This window comes from Botryllus schlosseri, chromosome 3, assembly GCF_051294905.1.
Source record: "Botryllus schlosseri isolate E-star chromosome 3, Bs_hap1, whole genome shotgun sequence".
Classification (NCBI taxonomy): Eukaryota; Metazoa; Chordata; class Ascidiacea; order Stolidobranchia; family Styelidae; genus Botryllus; species Botryllus schlosseri.
This window is the reverse complement of record NC_137238.1, coordinates 36,320,937-36,344,169: the sequence shown is the minus strand read 5'-3', so window position 1 is coordinate 36,344,169 and position 23,233 is coordinate 36,320,937. Positions and strand designations below refer to the sequence as shown.

Here is a 23,233-nt window from a genome sequence, read left to right as displayed (position 1 = left end):
CAATGTGAATTTTTGTGATTCTCATCACGATATATGATAGGACAGATTTTCCAACACCATTATTTTCAATGTTGAACAGATGGCTTTCGTATGATACCGAACATATAGCATATAGCGTGGAGCAATTTCAAAATGCCGCTACTAAGGGACCAATTCGGCAGAGAAATCGGACTATCGCACGAGGAGGCGAACAATTTTTTGTCTCGGAGATTATTCGCGAACAGCGCGCTACGCACCGAGGAATTCCAGCAAGGGAATCTGGAAAGAGAATGCCTGGAGGAAACCTGTTCTCATGAAGAAGCGAGGGAGGTGTTTGAAACCGATGTGCAGGGCCTTGTAAGTTTTAAATGTCGTTGAATTCTGACACTGCTTCCTATCTTTTGATGTTATTGCAATATTGTGGTGTTTTGAATCAATAATATTAATAGGGCTGGACAGAATTGAATGCTGTGCTGAGTGATTCGATTCTGAATCGGGTATTAAAATTATTTCTACTATATTATGTGATGTAACTACTGGAATTCTTCATAGGGCCAGATTTCACTAAAATAAAGTTTTTTCTTATAAAAATTTAGCCAGCTGTCGAGTCGAAAGAAGTTTTTTCAGGCCAAACTACTTCGTAAAGACAGTGACAGACAACTCCAACCAGGAATGAAGATAAGTAGTTTAGTTTCTAACATTATGTGAGAAAACACCTAATTTACACACATTAGGTCAAAATTTGGTCCAAAGTTTTTTGAAGTAAGAAATCATCAAAATTTTAATTTTTTAGGTCAAAATCTGCCGTTATTTAGGTCCAAAATAAATCGCACGGGGCTCAGTATTCCTGGGACAGCATGGAGGGCTGGAGCAAGACTAAAAAGCCTTTAGGGCTAATTCTGAACCTTCCTCTTCCAGTGTCATATGAATATCATGCACACATGGTATGCATATGCAATTATCGTGTGTTGCTACATAAGTGATAAGTCGGTGTATGTGCCCCAACAACATCAAGGACAAAATAAAAACGTCCTGTTCCTACGACACATCCACAACTTGTATTCTGACTCCTGTATAACTATGTTATGTTAGGAAAGCATTATTTCATGGTTCAAGTACTGTAAATAGACACCCTAAATATTGAATTTATCTTTCTTTGGAAGGTATAGAACTAGTGGTCTATTGAAAATCGCTGATCTGTAGAAGTTGATACTTTGTAGAAATTAAGTCACTGCTGCATCACTAATTTAAGATATTTATATGATGCGAAATATTCAAGCAATGAAGTTTATCTTCATAGTAGACTGGACAATTAGATATTTCTAGCTGTCTAATTGGAGTAATTGAATTAAAATGTGATTTGTGAAATGTTTCCATGTAATTTCAATGTCTAGTTTTTCCAAAAATGCTACAGGAAAACTGGATAGCGCGAAACGAGCCAAGCTTGCTGTACAAACATTTGCTATTTTCATGATTACGAGAATGAACTCGATATGAGCTGAACTTAATTTTTGTTGTATTTCTTAAACGAATTCAGTAATTCTAATTGAAATCTAATTTAGAAAAAAATGTGTGGCCACAATTATAATGTAATTTGGAAAAGCTGAAAATTTTCTAGTTGTCCAACGCAGCAGTATTTATAGATTGCATAGTATAACAATGTCCCTGTTAGAAGATTTTGTTTTCAAAACCTTCCTACCTGGTCACTCCCGCACAGCTCATATTGTTTGCACTTTCGTTAATTCAATAGCTCATCTTTGTGGAAGATAAAACTTCAAGTGATATGTTTGAGCTCCATATATCGCTTGTCAACAATTCAAACATTCGGTAGTTATTTTTTTACGTGCTTAAACTTGTGACTATAAATTCATCTAGGTTCAATCCCGGTGAAGAACTTTCCCTCGACAGTGAGAAAGCTGTGACCAGCAATGGTTTTTGCCATAGCAAATAAGGCATATTTCACCATACAACAAATGATCGTGAAAATCACATTTCCGCAACAAGGATACAGTATTGTTTGTTACCACAGTATATTATTATTGGCTTATTGATATATTATTGGTGTTTATTTATATTGGTTTATTGGTATGTTATATTGGTTTTCAAAAGCACCGATTTAGAATTAGTGGAATTAACATCACTTTGTTTCCTGATCTTACAAAGTTAAACTATATATTAGGGTCGTAGGTCCGCCAAACAAGATTTTGTTGTTAAAGCAATGTAACAAATTGTAACATGCAAATTAGCACTGTAAACTTGGTAAAACCAACTGACATTTTAATGGCGGTCTAAAAATTGCAATTTTGTCGGTAGCTTTTTTTCTGTACATTTTTGAGACAAAGTTCTATGGAAGTGAGATAGAAACATGTTGCTTCCGCAGCTTTTAAGCCCAAAACTTGCTTTCTAGCATAAGCGGGTACCAAGATATAGCAAAATAAGCTATTTTCGGCTCGTTCGGTGAAATTGGGCCACGGCCATTAGAGAGTGCAGGAACCTGAAATTATGATAGAAGTAATTCATTCGAGATTTGGGACCAAATATCCAAGGCACTTTTTGAAATTCAAATTTTAATTTTTTTCACTCCACCCTACTATATATTTCTTCTTTATGAAAATATATGCCGTATGTAGGATTCGCAAATATTCAACGTGGCAATAGTCTCGGTTAGAATCAACTCATTGTCGAAGTCTAGATGGTGTTCTGCATGGGCACAATACATGGCACGATGTGCAAGGTCAATAAAATTGATTTCATACTAATGAGATCTGGTTGATGACATATTCTTATATGTAGCAGCTTTTACGTGTTCAGATCAGTGTGTTTAGGAATATCATTTCTTCAGCTGCAAGGAAATGATGAAATTCCTATGGATTAAGGGCAGTCATGTGTGTTAAACGGCTAAAACTGGTATTAGGTCCAGATGCATTTTTGATCCGGTTTGTCCTGCGAGATCTTGTGAAGCACGTTTATGATATGAAGCATATCGTTTCAGTTGGGTAATATATTCTTATTAACATAAACTAGAATATTTTCTTCAACCACTGATGTGAAAATGATACAATAAGCTGAAGCCATCTGTTTGAATTTTCATGTCTGTGACATCATACTGGGTGATACTGGGCGCCAATGTTTACCTCACAGCCGAAAATATTCGGGTTTATTTCAATGTGAATGTGTTATTCAATTGCATTCTGAAATTCTCCACCTCTCGGAGTCTCAGCATATCGTTTCTTTGTGGGAGGGTTCTAGGTTGATGAAAAATATATTCCTGCTTATTGTAACTCCTATCCTCATATCATTATCATTCCTATCGAATTCTGTTGTTCAGTGTCAAATGCCACATTCATTGGTGTTCAGTGTTCATCATGATTGTAAAAACTACCTACCGGTCAACTAAAAAAGAGGTCTCGTCATTTGACATGACTCATGACACTGGTGTTCTGTTGTGTGATGTTCATTGCTAGCTCGGAGTCATCACTACTGACAGTGTCGTAGCCAGGGGTGGGTTTTGGGGGTCGAAGATCTCCCATTTCAAACTTGAAACCAGGGTTGTCACCAAGTCACAAGGCTCTGAGTCGCAAGTCAATCTCAATTTTATAGTTTTGACTCGAGTCAAGTCATTTTCAAGTCACCGCCGAGTCAAGTCCGAGTCCAGTCATCGAGTGGAGGGTCCAGTCCGAGTCATGGTATTATGACTCGAGTCCAAGTCATTGTGTTAACTGCTCATTTTCCAGTTAAAGTCATGTTAACCCGACTTTTATAACTCTACTTGGTGATATTGAATGGTTCGAATTTACAGTACAATTTTTCTCACTTATAGCAGTTTCAGGTCGCATTTTCAAGTACCAGTAACAGTAGACGAAATCCCAATAGTGTGGCTGCTTTACTGTTCTTTGAAATTACAATGAAACGTCGGTCTTGGCCGTCTGAGTCTCGTGTCATATGACTTGGTTCGAGTTATGCGCAATGACTCGAGTCCAAGTCGAGTCAACACACAAATTGACTCGAGTCGAGTCGATTCATTTCTGTTTACAGTTCTAGCTAGCTGAAAGTTTTGGAAAGTGAATAGTTCTGGTTCTAGTCGCACATCTTGAAAATCCTGTAGTTTGCACAAGTCTGTTGTGATCATGTCATTGATTTGGTGTTCTTTCAGAACGACTTCTGGGCGCAGTACACCGGCCAAACCACAGAAGACGCGGCCGCCGACGTGGGCCTAGTGGTCGGGATTACGTTTGGGATCATCGTTTTTATTATCCTCTGCATCGTATTCGTCGTTTTGTGGAAAAAGAAGAAAGGAGAATTTGACCGCGACTACGCGTACCGATCGCAACCTTACAACCCGTATCCGATTCACAAGCTTCATGCCAACCGTAAGTGTCAACGATTTACGTGTAATTATTCACTGCTGCCAAGAGCTGTGTAACTACAAAATTATCAGCTTCTCCAAAACAGATTGTAATTAGAATTATATCTGCACAGTTTTTTCAAAATTGGATTAGAATTAGATTATGGATACATAGTTTTTTCAAATTCGATTAAAATTAGAATTTTAGCTACACATTCTTTTTCAACTAGAATTAGAATGATAGCTATACAGTCTTTTTCAAATTAGATTGGACTTAGAACAGGGGTTCTCAGCCCTTTCTTGGCCGTGGCCCATTTTCTGATTTAAAAGTGTGCTGTGGCCCACCTGATATTTTGAAGTCATAATCCTGTTTAATTCGTGGTCACAAACAGCGCCGATATGCCTATTTCTCTAAAATATGCGCATTTTTCTCTAACTGATGATATCTAAATCACGATCTCCCAAGATATGAAATCCCGCGAAGCGCGAAAAAAATTCAAGTTGAATGAATATTGTTCAACAAACGATCAACGAAATAATTTTGGGCCCCTTCGAGCTCCGCCAATTAGGGATGTGTGTGCGGCAGTTACGGCCCTGGTAGATCATAAGCTAAAACTCCTAAGTAGAATATTTTCGTCCGCTGCTCCATTCGCGTCGCGAAACAAAATGATCAAATCCCCGCACTGTGTGATTGGGACTTTAGTGATACTATTGTAGGGAATATTATAATCATTCTGGACCAGCATCGAACAATTCATCGGTGAATGGGGTACTACAGAGAAGTGGAGAAAGATTTTTCAATGTGCATGATGTACTTTGCGTGTCGTGTACCAAAACAACTGAAGTTGTGATGTCAGAATATTCAATCCAATGATACAATCAATTCCTGTGACTCTTTCAGTATGTACAATGATTTCCAGGCCGGACATTTTAAACCGACTTCAAAGATTAATGTGCTCCGATAAATACTCAATCCATTAAGATTTGTCGTGACGGTGGTGCAGTATACCTCCGCCAGAAGTTGCTAATAATTTGCAATTATGGCTATGTTTAGCTTACAATAATACGGCCTGCCGAAGTACAGTAAATCTGTACATTAATTGCACTTCATTGCGAGTTCATTGCATACCCCTTTCAACGGAATACGACATATGACCCTGTCGGAATATTTGGTTACTTGAGCATTATCTTCCAGTTATTATACGCTTGAAATTATTTTAGTTGCTATTAGCCGTATAGGTTGCCATAGGGAGAAACGGTGGCTTTTTCTACTAGCTAACGTATTTGATTTGTACATGCTGACTTCATGCGTGTCACTACGTCTAATCAGAGTCGGATGACAAGCTTTATGTAGCCTACGTATAATTAGATAATACGAACATATTTTCAGCGAACAACATAAGAAATATAACTAAACTTACACTAATTCTGAAATTTTCTAAATGGCTCTGTGGCCCACCTCAAAATGCTCTGTGGCCCACCAGTGGGCCATGGCCCACCCTTTGAGAACCCCTGACTTAGAATTTTAGCACACAGTATTTTGCGAGTTAACCTAGAATTAGAATTATAGCTACACAGGCTTTATCAAATTAGAATTACGGCTAGGCTTACACAGTTTCCTAGAATAATACAGCTATACAGCTCATTCCAAAGTACACTTGAATTTAAATCAGAGCTACAGTTTCTTTTTTTTTCAAATTAGACTAGAATTAGAATTGTAGCTACACAGTTTTTGCAAATTGAACTTGAATTTATCGCTACACAGTCTTTTTCAAATTAGATTAGAATTATAGCTACAAATTCTAGAATTAGAATGATAGCTATACAGTCTTTTTCAAATTAGATTGGAATTAGAATTTTATCACACAGTATTTTGCGAATTAAACGAGAATTAGAATTATAGCTACACGATCCTTTTCAAATTAGAATGACGGCTAGGCCTACACAGTTTTCTACAATTACAGCTATAGTTTTCTCCCAGTTATAGGCCTACTAGAATTAGATTTATGGCTACACAGTGTTCTGTGAATCAGGTTAGAATTATAGCTACACAGTCGTTTTCAAATGAGATTAGAATTAGAATTATAGCTATACAGCTCATTCCAAAGTACACTGGATTTTTTTTTCTTCAAATTAGACTAGAGTTAGAATTGTAGCTACACAGTTTTTGCAAATTGAACTTGAATTTATCGCTACACAGTCTTTTCCAAATTAGACTGTTGTTAGAACTATATATATACACAGTTTTTTTTCCAAATTAGACTAGAATTAGAATTATTTCTGCACAGTTTTTTCCAACTCAGATTAGGATTAGAGCTATAGCTACGCAGCTTTTTCCAAACTAGACTAGAATTAGAATTATAACCACACAGTTTTTTTCCAAATTAGGTTAGAATTATAATTACTGCTCATTTCGCACTATGGTGGATTAATTTATCACGTTCCCGTGACAGAATCTGTTCCTAACGCGTACGAAACGCCCATGATCGACGCTTACGATGATGATTTGGCGCTGGGCATCAGCGAGTGCTATCTGGAACGAGAGAGGCTTCAAGTCGGGGAATTGATAACTTCCGGAAATTTCGGCGAAGTTCACAGGGGCCAGCTGAGGCGGAGGGACAACTCCATGCAGGAAGTCGCGGTCAAAAGTTTGATTAGTGAGTATTTTTCGGAGTGCTGGATTTTTTACCCTTCTTGCCACCAAGAATTGTATCATCAATGAGAATCTGTTACTTCTCTACACCTTAGCTGGTAGATGTGAATGTGCAGTAGTTTGAAAATTTGAATTTATTTATTATATGAACATGGCTCGATTCCAAAAGGTAAAAGCCAACACGCAGAGCCAATTGAAATTTTTTCTTCAAATTTTATGGCCAACCTCATGAAATTGTCAAGTGGCCTAAAAGAATGATGTGTAGCCATTTTTTCGCTCTTCCGACCGGTAGAAGCGAAGGTATTGCTGTCGAAAGTTTGGGATTATGCAAAAAGTAGAATTCACGATGGGTTATCCCAGAATTTTTAATGAAAAACTCAAATAACTCCACTTCTAGGAGTGGGAATCGCGCGAAATTTGTTTTGCCTCGTTTTTGGCAGATAACCCAACAATTTCATGTGAAATTTGAAGCTTTTAAAAAAAAATTATTATAATAAATTCAAAAATTTCAATACGCTCTACGTGGGCATCTGGTTGAAATCAAGCCAAATTTGGTGTGCAGAGCTTTTTTAATGCACCGAACAATTTAATCAGGGAATCCCTGGAACCCGAAAAACAAGTTATTTTCGAACAACCTAAGAACAGTCATTCTTCAACTACAGTACTACTGCAAACTATGTAGCAAGGGCTAAAACGGTATTTTCATTTGATAAAAGCACACCACACCACAAGTCCAGAGGAATTAATCGTAAAGAAGCTAAGCCAGGCAGAAAATAATTTATGGAGAAGATGACGCAATTGTGTTCCAAGTAAATGCGATTACGAAGTTGGCACGGCCTTATATGAGTTGATTGTCGATTGTTGCTGCATGGATCTGTGATTGTTTTACCATAATCACTCATCTTGTGTTGAAGCGAATGCATCGCTTTATGTTTTTTCATTAACTAGAAACACACAAATTGCGAATCTGTGTTCGAATGAACTGGAGTTTTTTTGAGTGCAATTTTTACTTCCGTTCTGTTCATGAGCATTTTGACCGAATAAAGCGGTCATCTGGTGTCCGAATTGAGTGGATTTGACCGGGTTGTGACCAAGTTAAAAGGCTCCGAGTCACAAGTCAATGTCACTTTTATAGTTTTGATGCGAGTCAAGTTAAGTCAGTTTCAATTCACCACCGAGTCAAGTCCGAGTCCAAGTTATCCAGCAGAGGGTCAAGTCCGAGTCATGGTTTTATGACTCGAGTTAGAGTCCAAGTCATTGTGTTGACTGCTCAGTCTTGTTAAACCCATTTTTATAACTCTATTTGGAGATATCGCATGGTTCGCATTTATAATATACTAATTTTCCTCACTTTTAGCAGTTTCTGGTCGCATATTTCAAGTACCAGTACCAATAGACGAAATCCCAATAGTGTGGTTATTTTACTATACTTCGCGATTACAATGAAGTGTCGAGCTTGGCCACAATGACTCGAGGCCAAGTCAAGTCAATACAATACACAAATTGACTCGAGTCGAGTCATTTCTGTATTTTGAGAAAATGAGTCGTTAGAAACTCCGAGTTCGAGTCATGACTCGAGTCATTGTAACCCTGGATTTACTTTTGTTTATAAATTTTTTGTCAAAGAGCAACCAAAATGTCTATTATTTCTTCCTAGCCCTCGAGGATCGCGATGATATCGAAAAGTTTCTGCGAGAAGGCGTCATGATGCGTGGTCTGGACCATAAAAACGTTTTATCCCTGGTCGGGGTCTGCGTGGAAGACGACGACTTGAGAAAGTCCCCGCTGATTGTTTTACCCTTCATGCAAAACGGGGACTTACGTACTTTTCTAAGAGACGGAAATAATGTGAGTTGAAATTATTGTTATATCAGTAAGACTTGAATACAGACTTGAAAAACCAGGAAATTTTCAGCTTTTCGAAAATAGATTATAATTAAATAGTATATTCATATTGAAATGAACCCGAATATTTTCGGCTGACACTCGTCAGGGGTAATCGTCAGCAACTAGTAGAGAATTGGAAAGAACATTGTATATCAACAATCGTATCACAAAATATGACGTCACCGGCATGAAATTTCGAATGAGAGAGCGCCGAAAATATTCGGGTTTATTTCAATATGAATATACTATTTAATTGTATATTGAAGTTCTGTACCTCCAAGAAGCTCTTCAAATAATTATAATTGTAGCTACACAGTTTTTACCAAATTTGACTAGAATTAGAATTATGACTACGCAGGTTTTTTTCCAAATAGTGTTAGATTTAGAATTATAGCCACACAGATTCTTCCGAATTAGACTAGAATTAGTGTTATAACTACAGTTTTCTCCAAATTAGGTTAGAATTAGAAAAATTATTTACAATATTTTCCAAATTAGATTAGAATTGGAATTGTTACTTCAGTTGTTTTCCAAATTAGACTAGAATTATAATTATAGGGCACACAGATTCTTATGAATCGGGCTAGAAATGGCATTAATATAACTACTCGTTTTTTTTCTAAATTAAGTAGAATTAATATTGTAACTACACGCTTATCCAAATTAGGTAGAATAGGAATTATAACTGCACACTTTTTTTCCGACTTAGATTAGAATTAAAATTATAACTCTGAAACGTTATTACAAAGAAAATTCACTGTCAGTTTTTGATTATTTTAGGCAAAATGTAAGCCCTTTTCACCCAATGCCGTGAAACAGTTTTGTTTCGGCTTGCGTATTCTGAAATATGTTTACAGTAGTAAACAAATATTGTTGCGCTTTCGCCCTGTATGGAAATGCGTTTGAAGTTTTATTAGGGCTTGTTTGAATACGAATATATTATTCAATCAACAGTTTTCGGCACTGCTGAAATTTTATTGATAGTATATCCTATTTGAAATTTTAGAAAACGATGTAAATTTGCGATTTAAAAATCTGTCAATTTACATACTCGGAGATCGTGTTTACAGCGGTAGTGAGCTAATATTATTGTCCTTTGTTATAATGATGGGCATAATTTTTCTTTGTGAGAACAACATTGCCGAATATTCGAAGCCTAGATATATGGTTAAGTGTTGATCGTAGACTGATACGTCAAAAGTATTTGAAATTCTGAGCCTATGACACCAACTTGCTATGTCTGATTGGGAGGATGCCTCTAGGCCACATTAGTCATAGAGTAGGTGGTTATTACGTGTAGATTGAATTGGTTTTGTGACTAATAGTTGCACTAATAGTCCTGAGTTGTTTTTCTCTATAAATTACTCAAATATGGGGATATTATTCATGTTCTGGCCATCAGACAAAGAAATGTGTAAGGTTATGAGGATATTTATGAGTAAAACAGTTTTGGTATCAGAGTTTCTGTAGAACCAACTGTGTAATTTGTCACAAATTCGATCTTGTCACTCTGATTGAGTGATTGGCATTTCAAGTAATTCCACTTAATTCCTCATGTAATATCTAAAATTAGTACCTCCCTCATTTCTAAATAAGCCTGGTATTTCTACAGGTTCTCACTGTGATGCATTTGTTGAAATTCTGCGGCCACGTGGCCCAGGGAATGAAGTATCTGGCGGACAAGAAATTCGTACACAGGGACCTCGCCGCTAGAAATTGCATGTGAGTACAAAATAGATTACAGACGTTGAGGTTGCTCAAAAGTAGTGTTTTTCTTCAAATGTTAGGCTACTGGCCGGTTGATAAAAGTGTTACGTTGACTGAAAAAGAAACGGCACTCCAAATTTTGCACAATTCCAGCCTGTCGAAGCAAAGTTATTAGAGTAAAAAATTTTGGATATGAAAAAAATGTTGTTTACGGTAGCAAATTCTTTAATTATTTATCATAGACCTCCACACTTATAAATACTATGAGTTGAAATCCCAAATTTTGAATATCAATAACTTCGCTTGTACGGGTTGGAATTGGGCCAAATTTGTTTCGAATCGTTTTTTCAGGCAACCTAACAATTTCATGATAAAATTTGAAGAAGATTTATATTCATGATTATTGAATATATCCAAAACTTTTTTCCTATTTAGCAATGCTTCTGTAGGATGGAATTGAGCCAAAATTGGTGTGCAACGTTTTTTTAGGCAACCTATTAATTTTATCACATAGCCAGTAACATTTGAAAAAAATGTTAGTTTTAAACAGCCCTAGTCCAACCTGCGGCCGTAAAACAATAATTATGGGACCGTCTACACGTAATTCATTTTAACGTGGTTGGTGGCTGGCAGCATGCAATATGAATTTACGATTTGCCTCTCGAAGTTTTGAGAGATTTTAATCACAACATAACAACCCCAAGATGCCTAATTGTATATTAATTTTGTGCCTAAAATATTCACAGTCATCCCTCCATCAGAGTTGGACAGCTTGAGAATTTTCAGCTGTGCCAAATTTGATTGGAATTAGAATTACAGCTACACAGTTTAGAATTACAGTAATAGCTACATTTTTTTTCCAAATTAGATTAGAATTAGAGTTATAGCAACACAGTAGGGCTGTTCAAAAAATATCTTTTTCTTCAGACTTCACTGGCTATGTGATGAAATTGTTAGATTGGTTAGAGCAACGCTGTACACCAACTTTGGCTCCATTCCAACCAGTAGAAGCGAGATTCTTGCAGTAAAAAGTTTTGAATTTATCATTAAAAAATGGAAAAAATAGAATTTCAAAATTTTTCTTTAAACCCCATAAAATTGTTAGGCGGTCAGTAGAGATGATGCACATCAAATTTGGCTCAATTCCAACCACTAGAAGCGAAGTTGTAGCAGTAAAAAAATTTGGATTTGAATAAAATAGTATTTGCGGTGACTAATTCTTTAATTATGTAGGCTATTATAAAATCATGGAATTAGAAATTTTTCTACTGCAATAACTGTCCTTGGCCTACTCCAATATCTTAGCTTCTCCCGGTTGGAATTGAGTCAAATTTGATGTGCACCTTTTTTTATCCAACCCAACAATTTGATCAACTTGCCATTAAAATTGAAAAAAAAAACTTACATCTGTTCTTATTAAGGGTCGACGACAAATGGTGCGTTAAAGTCGCCGACTTCGGCCTGTCGCGAGATCTGTTCGACCGCGATTACTACACCAGCAGCGTGAAGACGCAGCTACCTCTTAAGTGGATGCCCCCGGAAAGTATCAAGTACGGAAGATACGACGAAAAATCGGACGTGGTGAGTTTAGATTTTGTATTTTATTTTTGGACTCTGTTACGGGTTGAGTCGATTGAATTCAATGATTTTGTAATTTTGTGACTTCAGGCAGGGTTGTAATGACCCGAGTCATGACTCGACTTGAGTCCGGCTCGAGTCACGATTTTTTGGTGACTCGACTTGGCTCGAGTCATTTTTTCAAATGCGTAAAATGACTCGGCTCGAGTCAATTTTTGTCTTGACTCGACTTGTGCTCGAGGCATTGTGCGTGACTCGAACCAAGTCATACGACTCGAGACTAAGACTAAGACAGACATATCATAATAACTTCGAAGAATAGTTACGTCACCACATGATTGGTATTTCGTCTATCAGTCCCGATACTTGGAAAATGGGGCCAGGAACTGTTTAATACTGAGGAAAATTACGATATTATGAATGCAAGCCACTCTATATCACTCGAGCAGAGTTGTAAAAAGGGGCTTGAACCGGAATGAACTCAAAACAGAACAGTGAACATAATGACTTGGACTCGGACTTGACTTGAAAATGACTCGAATTGACTTCAGTCAAAACTACAACGACGAGATTGGCTTGTGACTCGGAACCTTGCGACTTAGTTACAACCCTGGTAAGAGGTTGTGTTTTAAGAGCACATGTCCTATTCTTTCAAAAAGTTGATAGCGTCCTCGGAGAACACCCAAATGTCCACTTTTTTGGGGATTTATCCTCGTTTTCTAGAAAAGGGCTGAAATGTGAGCATAAATGGACTGCAACGCAGCAAACGCCAGTGTTGGCAAGAAAATACACGAAATATTCGGACTTTTTTGAGTCAACACGGCTATCACAAGTTGGAGGCGTATATTTCATGGAGTAGAGTTGGAAAAAATGACTTTTTTATTACTCGAAAATTATCTAAATCTACTGATTTCTCCTCTGGTATGATAGCTTTTGATATTTATGCAAAGGGTCCTCTTCTTCGGACCTCAAAATATATGGTAACCATACTGTTACGTATAAGTGGCATAAGGCATCGAGTCACGAGTCAATCTCGTTTTTATGGTTTGGACTCGAGTCATTTTTGATTCGCCACCGAGTCCAAGTCACCGAGCAGAGGGTCGAGTCCGAGTCATGGTATTATGACTCGAGTCCAAGTCATTGCGTTGACTGCTCAGTTTCCAGTTTAAATCTTGTTAAACCCACTTTTTATAACTCTGTTTGGTGATATCGAATGGTTCGCATTTATAATATACTAATTTTCCTCACTTTTAGCACTTTCTGGTCGCATTTTCACGTAATAGTACCAATAGACGAAATCCCAACAGTGTGGTTACTTTCCTATTCTTCGAAATTACAATGAATTGTCGGTCTTGACCATCTGAATCTCGAGTCATGCGCAATGACTCGAGTCCAAATCGAGTCAAGACACAGTATTGTATTTTGAGAAAATGACTCGAGTCATTACAACCCTGGTGGAGGCAGTCTAAAATATATTGCAACTCGAGTAAGTAATCTTTGAAAAAGCACAAGTACTTTGTGGTATTTAGCAGTAGCACCTATGTTTTTTCATTATTCATCTCTGTAAAAACCGCTCTGTATGTATTTTCAAATACGTAATATCATTCAGTGGTCGTACGGCATCGTGTGTTGGGAAATAATGACGAGAGGCGCGATCCCCTATCCTACCGTGCAAGCCGTGGCAATTCTTCAATATCTCAGCGACGGGAACAGGATGGAAAGGCCCGATTCCTGCCCGTCAAAATTGTGAGTGCTGCTTTCTATTTCGCTACCTACACCCACCGTAAATCTTATTATAGCGTAATGTGGTTCAAAGCTGGATAATTCATACTTCTTTAATATCTAACTAATTGTAGTGAAATACTGGTAATCTAATTTGAATCTAACTTGTGAAATCTTTCTTTGCTCTATTTTAAATTCTATATAATCTGTATAATTCTGATTTCAATCTAATTTGAGAAACATTCGAAAAGAAACTGTGCAGGAGTGTAGCTATTATTCTAATTCCAATCTAAATTTGTAAAACGTAATCGTAGGCCTACTAAACATTGTGGAATTTGCTTTCAGATACAGTTTAATGAAAGGGTGTTGGCTGGACGAGCCCCAGGACAGACCCACGTTCGCGGAGCTCGTGTCTGCGACCGGGGAAGTTATCAAGGACGCGAAGAAAATATCAGGTCGGTGCCCGCCCGGGTTGTAATGACGCGAGTCACGGCTCGACTTGAGTCAATTTGTGTAGACTCATTCCATTATAAATTAGCAAATCTTCTGACACTTGTAATCAATACCCCCAGAATTGTCCGATATTTACAAATGTTATTCTTTTTTGAATTCTAGGTACGTTGAAAAAAATTGGATTGAAAAAGTTCCGGCGGTTCAAAAGATATTGCGATTCAAAATCCTCTTGTCATTAGGTGGCGCTGCTTGCTAATCTCATTAAAATCCTTTTTTTGCTTTAATGATGGTGGAGAATCTATTGAAATGTCTGAATATCTAATTATCCAAGGAATTGGAAAAGATCGGGGGGTGCGGACTTGAAAATTCATGTAGGATTCCGTTCACACATAATAAAAGATCTCAAAATGTACTTTGAAGCGGTGTGAATGATAAAAAATGGTATTTTCAAATTAATGCACTGCTGCCCACCGTGACTGCTATTATGACCCAATTACGCAATTCAAGGACAACTTTTTTTGTGATTTCATTGTGGAATAGAGATTAATTTGAAAATTGAAAATCCTCTGCTCGCTGAGTCGGACTTGACTCGGCGGTGAATTGAAAGAAAATGACTCGACTCGAGTCGAAACTGTAAAAGCGAGATTGACTCGTGACTCAGAACTTCTTGACTTGGATACAACCCTGGCTTCGGCTACATCTACTTGTGACTTGGTACCTTGCGGCTTGGTTGAAACCCAGCTTTTTACTCGAGCACAAGTCAATCTCAATTTTATAATTTTGACTCTAGTCAAGTCGAGTCATTTTCAATTCACGACCGAGTCAAGTCCGAGTCATTGTGTTCACTGTTCCGTTTTTAGTTCACTCCAGTTCTACCCACTTTTTCAACTCTGCTCGAGTGATATAGAATGGCTTGCATACATGATATCGTAATTTTCCTCCGTCCTAACACTTTCTGGCCCTATTTTCCAAGTATCAGGCCTCATAGGCGAAATACCAATCATGTGGTGATTTTACTATTCTTCGAAGCTACAATGAAATGTTTGTCTTGGTCGTCCTAGTCTCGTGTCACATGACTTGGTTCGAGTCACGCATAATGACTCGAGAACAATTTGAGTCATTACAACCCTGATAAAAAGTTTTGTCATCACTTTTTCACTTCTAAAAATTACAAAGTTACTTCTGCATGACAATTTTTGTTTTTTTTTAGCCAAAACTGGACCTAAAATACTCACTTGTCTGTCTGTGTGTCTTGTACTCTAGTACAAACGATGACCACTTTGACAACGTTCGTTTGTTTATTTTAGGGCACCGGTCCCATCAGGGCTCCATGTCGAGCTCCAACGTCCACGGCGGCAGCGTTTACCAGAATTCAGACACGGAACGGTCCTCTTATAGACGTCACAGGACCACGGACAATTCCGAAAGCGAAAGGTCTCGGAAACCGCGCAAATCGAGAGATGATATTCGGTGAGTCTGGTGATTTCAGAGTATCGTATTGCTGTATTTTAAAAATTCAATCGAATAATGTATTGATATTGAGATGAATTTAAAGATTTTGACCTAAAAAATCAAAATTTTTACATATTTTGACCTTGTAGAACTTAATTTTGACCAAATTTCGACCTAAGATATGCAAATTAGGTGTTTTCCCACATAACGTTAGAATTGTACTACTTATCTTCATTTCTGGTTGGCACTGTCTGTCCTTACGAAGTAGTTTGGCCTGAAAAAACTTTTTTGACTCTAACATTGACAAATTTTTGCATGAAAAAAACTCTATGTTACCGAAATCTGGCCCTATGAAGAATTCCAGTAGTTACATCACGCATTACGGTAGAAATAATTAAAATTTGTTGTAGCACAACGAAAGATACTTTCCTACATTCTCGGGTAGAAAGTGTCTGTCTTTACTAAGTAGCTTGCCAAGAATGGAGAAAAAACTTTCAACAGCAGCAGTTGTTGGCTGGCAACAATGAAGTTGTGCGTACACTGCTGGTGACAAACCGTGTTGCTTCATTATGACAATAATGTCTACTTCACAATTTTTCATCATGCGCTTCATGATATTAGAACCATGCAATGCCCACGCAGTCTTGCTCCAGTTAGGATATTGTGGTACGTTGAGCATAGCACCATGTCCATGTCAACCTATTTGTTTCATTTGAATGTTTATGAGCACAATGAGCAGACAATGGGCCGTCTACAACGGCAGGCCTATAAAGCAGGCTACAAGCTGTAAAATATCAAATGCTAAGTTCACCGACAGTGTAAACGTATACGATCCACGTTTGTTGATGTACAATGTTGTTTTCAATTCTCTACTAGTTGCTGACGATTACCCCTGACGAGTGTCAGCCGACAATCTTGGGGTCCATTTCAATATGAATACACTGCTCAGTTGTATTTAAAATGTGTTGTAACCAAGTCACAAGTCGGTCTTTGACTATGAACTGGTCGTTGAATTGAATTTTTATTCAAGGGATCCGAAGCCCACCCCCAAAAGCCGGTCCAAAGACAAGAAAAGTTCAAGCAGGAGCAGAACCCAATCTACCGACAACGTAGGAGAATACAACGACCCAGACGACGGGGGTTTCGCAGAATTCAACGCAGACACTCAAGTGTGATGTAGCCGAGGAGAGAGAAGCTTACCAAGCTAACCATCGTATGTTGATGCGCCAGCTGTCTTCGAAAATCTACTCTCCAGTAATTTATATCACGGCTTGAATGTGTCACTTTCGTGATTCAGGCGTCGCGACGGACCGTGTACTCATATTTTTACCCCTCCTCGAAAAAAGCTAGCTCAAAGTAATGTTTGGAAACTGTCTGCGATGTAGCACGCCTAGTAGGGCCGTACGAAAAGAACTTTTTGTACAAATTTTACTGGCTACTTGATAAATTGTTGGGTCACCTGCATAATTTTGGCTTTATTAAAGTTTTGGATTAATTTAATAAAATGTTCGGTTGTCTGGAATACCGACGCACGACAAAATTTGGCTCAATTTCAACCAGTGGAAGCCGAGTTATTGGAGTGCAAAATTTTGGATTTGAGAATATAGTATTTACGGTGGCAAATTCTTTCGTTATTTAATATAGATCTACCCACCGTAAATACTACTATTTGAAATATTAAGTTTTGAACGCCAATAACTTCGTTTCTGCGGTTTGGAATTGAAATAAATTAGTTGTGCAGCGTTTTTTCAGTCATCCCAACAGTTTCATGGGGTAGCTAATAAAATTTCCGAAATTTAGTTGTATTAGATAAATCCAATACTTTTTTCTTATATAGCAATGCTTCTACGGGTTAGAATTGAGCCAAAATTGGTGTGCAACCCAGTAAAATTCGGAAAAAACGTTCTATTTGAACAGCCCTACTGTACAGTGGTTATGATGTCCTTCCACTGTACAGTTTTCAGTATTTTTCAGGCAAAACTAGGCCCAGAATACTCTCTACTTCCACCAAGGCTGGCTGCTCGGACCAGCTCTGCGTGCAACACTTGCGTTAGGGGGGATTTTGTGGATAGTTACTTGCTTACTCTCGGGATTATAGACCTATAAAGCGGTTTTCATGTTAATCTTCTTCCGTTTTCTGCTTTTTGTTCAAAACTAGGATTAGAATATTTACTTTGAAATCTCTAATCCTACTTGTAACGGAGTAGAAATTGGCGACTTTGGCTACGTTTGAGTGTCGCGGTGCTTTCTGGCGTATATTTTTCCACTTCATATCGATCGAATCATGTATTTTGTAATTTTTCTCTCTCGTTCATACGCCGCGGTACCCTTTTCTGTGCTTTGAAACTAGTTTTGAATCGCTTTGTACGGCTTACACATTCTTTGTTAATGCAATTCCATACCATTGTGACAATGATATCTGCTTCGGTCCAAGCGCGGTGCTACATGGTACTAGTTACGCTTGTTAAGTCTTAGCATTAATACTCGATTCAGATTTGAGTACTCAAATCATTGTGCTCAGCCATAGTCACACGTCATGAATATCTACAAGGTCAGTGAGATTGCGGCATGTATTCAATACAAGATATTTCAGTCCCAGTTGAACGATTTTGCACGATTCCCATGTGATCTGGGTTTTGGGATGCCATCGCTATTCGCAGAATTCTTAGTTTGGGTTAAAGTCATTTTTTGACCTGTTCCTGGGTGCAGGATGTCGCCTATTTTGCGGGCAGTATAAAAACTAGCTTCTTTTCAGTCCTTATACTGATATGTACACAAAAACACAGCTTTATGTGGCAGGATTTGGGGTAATTAGGTTGTAGACACCAGACTTGGGCATCTAGAAAATTTTAAGCTTTTCCAAATTAGATTAGAATTAGAATTACAGCAATGAAAGATTTAACAAATTACATTACCGGTAATTCTCTCTAATTAGCCATTAAGACAACTAAAACTATCTAGTTCTTCAAGACTGGTGGACACACTTTTCATGCACTTTCGGTTATTATATTAGTATAATACTAGTATAATAATATGAGTCGACAAAAATTCCTTATGTGATCTTGAGATGCTATTATGAATTATTACCCCAATTTTGACGTTATTTTAACAGTAAAATGTGTGACTGAAGGTGCTTTTAATAGGATTTACGTTTGCATCCACGTACAGAGCGTTTGGAAACCCTTTTTGATCTCAGCTACTGCGATTATTTTCCGTGCGACACGTTCTTGTGATATTTTGTGCCTCCATTTTTAGCGCCATACTTCTTTGGCATTGTGCTCAACAATATACTTTTTCAAACTATGAAACTGCGTACGTTCAATGTGAAATGGTGAAAGTTTTTAGAACAGGAACTTGAGATCAGCGACGAGTTTGATCAATCCGGACCAGGGTTGTAACCAAGTCGCAAGGCTCCGAGTCAGAAGTCAATTTGACTATAATAGCTTTGACTGACTCAAGTCGAGACATTTTCAATTCACCATCGAGTCCAAGTCATAATGTTTACAGTTCAGTATCGAGTACAAGTCACTTCTGTGTAATTCTCGCGTGATATCCAAGTTCTGGGACTGATAATATACTCATTCGGGCTCTTCAAAAATGACTTTTTTTCTCAAATAGTACTGGCTTCTTGATAAAAATTGTTAGGTTACCTAATTTAAGCCAACACACAAAATTTGGTTCAATTCCAGCCAGTAACCGCTTTGCTACAGGAGAAGAAAGTTTCTATTTATATAAAAATAAATAATGAAAAACTTGAAAATTTTCTGTTCACCCCATGAAAGTGTTAAATTGTCTATAGAAACGATGCTCACCAAATTTGGTTCAATTCCAACCAGTGGAAGCGGAGTTATTGCCGCCGAAAATTTTGGATTTGAATGAAATAGTATTTACGGTGACCGATTCTTTGTTTATTTATGATAGTTGTGCTCAACGTAAATACTATTTTATTTTCCACTGGTTGGAATTGGACCAAATATGGTGAGGATCGTTTCTATAGACAGCCTAACACAGGGGTTCTCAGCCCTTTCTTGGCCATGGCCCATTTTCCGGTTTAAAAATGTGCTGTGGCCCACCTGATATCTTAGAGAGTCATAATCCTGTTTAATGCGTGGTCATTGTACACTGAATGACAAGTAAAAGAAGTTAATAGAAATGGACAAGCGACCGGAGGTGGTCAAGTAGTCAAGAAAGCTACTCAAGTAGAAGTAGCGACGAAAAATCTACTCAAGTACGAGAAGAAGTACTTCCTCAGCAAGCAACCAAGAACTATTTGAAGTAGAATTGACTGACTTTAAAAGTATTCAAGAAAGTAAGTAGTGGTGAAAACGATCCTAATTCGTTCACATGGATTGTAAAAACGTGCAAATTAAGCTATGCGAAAGGTGACGAGCGTGATTCATATTGAAGCATACCAGCACGTATCCAATTTTCGACAGCATAAGCATTCGTCCGCATCATGGGATGAAAATGATAGTACTGATATGGAAATGCGATAGGCCTACTAATCCTCTGTTTTCTCGAACAGCGCGTTTTAGAAAATAGCATGGTATGGCGCCATCCCCCATATTATAAGGCACTAGTTTAGTCGAATAGCAATACGTAGAAGTTGTATATCATAGGCCTACGGTGTGAACACTTTGCGCGATTAGTTAACGGTAATAAAAAGTATGGTGGACCGTGAAAATGTCATATTGTGTAGCTTTATTTCCGGAAATTAAAAGCTACACTTGCTTTTATACTTCAACATGTATGTTATCCAGACAAAAGAACTAATAATAATTATAATTTAAAGTACATGATAATGGGAATTGAAAATGAAACATAAATACTGCTTATAAAAGCGGAACATGTATTTTATGCCTTCAGTCCAGAAAGTTTCCAATGTGGTATGCTGAAACAGCTCTAAAACTAACAGAAAAAAAGTCAGAGTCCACTTTTCCAGGTTAGGACGCGCCATGTACATGGTAGATTACGATATGACAAGTAAATGCTAGATTGCGAAACATTATGATGAGCCATATCTACTGTGATGAATTATTTCATATGGGCGAAGGGTGACAAAAGTGATATGAACGGAACCACGCCAACCCGCTACCTAAATTATATCGATACTTTCGTTTACTGATCACTCCATATCCACTGCGCGCGAAGCGCGATGGAAATTCTGGGCTTTACCCAACTTTTATGAAAATTAAATGTTGGTACTCCGTGAAAACATCCCCGAAATTCCTCAGGCTATCTTCCTGAATGGAAGATTGAACTACTTCTACTTGACAAACTGAAAATAGCGAAAAGTAAGCAAGTAGAACACAAAATATTACGAAGTAGCAGTAGCAGCAGCGAAAATCAGATCTACTTGAGTAAGTACCACAAGAAGAGGAAAACTACTTGAGTACTTCGAAAAAGTAGAAGTACTTCATTACTGACCCCCTCTGCAAGCGACAAAACGAGTTGGCATGTGACCGAAAGCAAGATCGAAATGACTGCACAATAAGAAGCATGCAAACACAGATTTAAATGAAAAATAATTTGACACAGATGACGTATAATTTATTGTGTCATTATCTCCTGATAAGGGGCCCACTAAAATTATTCTTGGTTATATATTATACGCCATACTTTGCCGAATTGGTTTTCATTTGAATCTTTGTAATAATAATACCGCGCAAAAATGTATTTATCCGGCTAGTGCGAGGCAAAATGATCGTAAAAGCTATACGAGTAGCGGTGCGCCCAGCAAGTTTTTACAAATGTGATATCCTATTAAGTATATTCAGATTTTTCCACGTCCATAGATGTAAAGCATTCTCGTCCGCACTCTTCCGTGCCTCGCTTATCATCCGCGCAATTGCGTACCATCCCATAGGCTGGAAAGCACTGTGGTATGAAGAGAGAATTGATTCTTTTATGAATGGCATTGTTCATTGTTACCAATGAAAGTGAAATTTCATATGTCTAGTCACGTCCGATTTCCCGTAGAACCTCTTTAAAGTGAAATTTCATATGTCTAGTCAAGTCAAATTTTCCGTAGAACCTCTTCCCGCAAATGTCGCACTCGTGTTCCTTGACGCCGGCATGGATTTTCAGGTGATGCCTCAGGCCTCTGATGCTTGCCAGCGCTTTACCACAGATTTCACATATAATTTGTTCCCGATCAGGACTTAACGAATGCGAGCTCGTGAGATGCGTATTCAAATTTTGTTTCCGACGAAACCCTTTGTGGCATATACCGCATCGATGTGATTTCACGTCGCTGTGAACCTCAACGTGCGAACGTAGGCCGGTATTCCAGCGGAAGACCATACCGCACACACCGCACGTGAATTCTTTATTACCCGTATGAATTTTCATGTGCTGCTCTCTTTGCGCATTAGTGCTAAATGATTTACCGCATATTTCGCAAACAAAGTTTTTCATGTCAGAATGAATTAACATGTGAACCCTCAAACTCCATTTAGAACCGAGTTCTTTGTTGCACATGCTGCATTGATGTCGCTTGACGGCACTGTGTGTATCCGAATGAGATTTCAAATCATCCATCCTGTGAAACTCCCGTCCGCATATATCGCATCGATATTCTTTAACGCCATAATGAATGCTCATGTGTGATTTCATTTTAGCATTTTCAGTAAACGCCCATCCGCAGATCTCACAAGCAAGTCTTCGTGCGTTGAAATGTATTTTGAGGTGCTGTTTCAAATTAACCTTGCGACGAAATTCCATGTCGCATATCTCACATCGAAACTGTTTGAAATCGCTATGGACAAGCGCGTGCAATGTTAAACCACCCTTTTCACGAAATTCCTTCCCGCATACGTCACATTCGTGTACCTTGGCGTCTGTTACCGCCTCCATAATTTTCATGTCGTATCGTAATCCGATTCTTTTTCTAAATTCGACAGAAATTATCAGGTGCCTAGCTATGACGGTGTGTCGTTCTTTACAGCTCGCTCAATAGCTCAGAGGTATTCCAGCGGGTAAATTACAAGCATGGACTACAACAGCGATCATTGAATAATGACTTACACTGCTAAACAAAATATGATATTAAAACAGGGGGTTGCCAACTCAAAACGGGTCGCGGGCCACTTTTCAAATTTCGTGACGGCCGCGGGCCATATGAATTCAAAATCGATATAAAGTAGACAACCGCATTTGAAAACTCTTCGTCAGTACAACGCTGTGCTACCTAACATAGGTGACCGGTATCGTATAATGACCACAAAAGAAGTAATATTATATTAATAAAGGAATAAAAATACAACAAAGTATCACTGTCATCAATTTCGTTTTATTTTGAGCTCTGAGCTGTGCACGATACCGGCAAACGCTTTCGGGGGATAGCGAGATACGGTACTAGCAGAAAGACTATCTCAACATAAAGCTTGATCTTGTGGGAAGCCATAAGATAGTGTGGTTCTCAAACCTTTCCAGGCATGCACCCTTTATGATGCTTA

General features: G+C 38.0%; 2 protein-coding genes across 2 annotated transcripts; one reads left to right on the top strand and one right to left on the bottom strand.

Moving 5' to 3' along the window:
• The first annotated feature begins 58 nt into the window (after nucleotides 1–58).
• On the top strand, nucleotides 59–19,084 carry LOC145436446 (hepatocyte growth factor receptor-like). Its single transcript, XM_080313792.1, has 10 exons — nucleotides 59–336; nucleotides 4,133–4,349; nucleotides 6,778–6,981; nucleotides 8,635–8,825; nucleotides 10,477–10,586; nucleotides 11,993–12,152; nucleotides 13,759–13,895; nucleotides 14,217–14,326; nucleotides 15,632–15,794; nucleotides 16,807–19,084. Exons 1-10 carry the CDS (start codon nucleotides 133–135, stop codon nucleotides 16,949–16,951), a joined length of 1,641 nt encoding a protein of 546 aa, XP_080169918.1. The 5' UTR covers nucleotides 59–132; the 3' UTR covers nucleotides 16,952–19,084.
• A 773-nt stretch (nucleotides 19,085–19,857) lies between these two features.
• On the bottom strand, nucleotides 19,858–22,839 carry LOC145436455 (uncharacterized). The gene has a single exon (XM_080313803.1). The coding sequence runs from the start codon at nucleotides 22,638–22,640 to the stop codon at nucleotides 21,732–21,734; it is 909 nt and encodes a 302-aa protein (XP_080169929.1). The 5' UTR covers nucleotides 22,641–22,839; the 3' UTR covers nucleotides 19,858–21,731.
• Nucleotides 22,840–23,233: the final 394 nt, after the last annotated feature.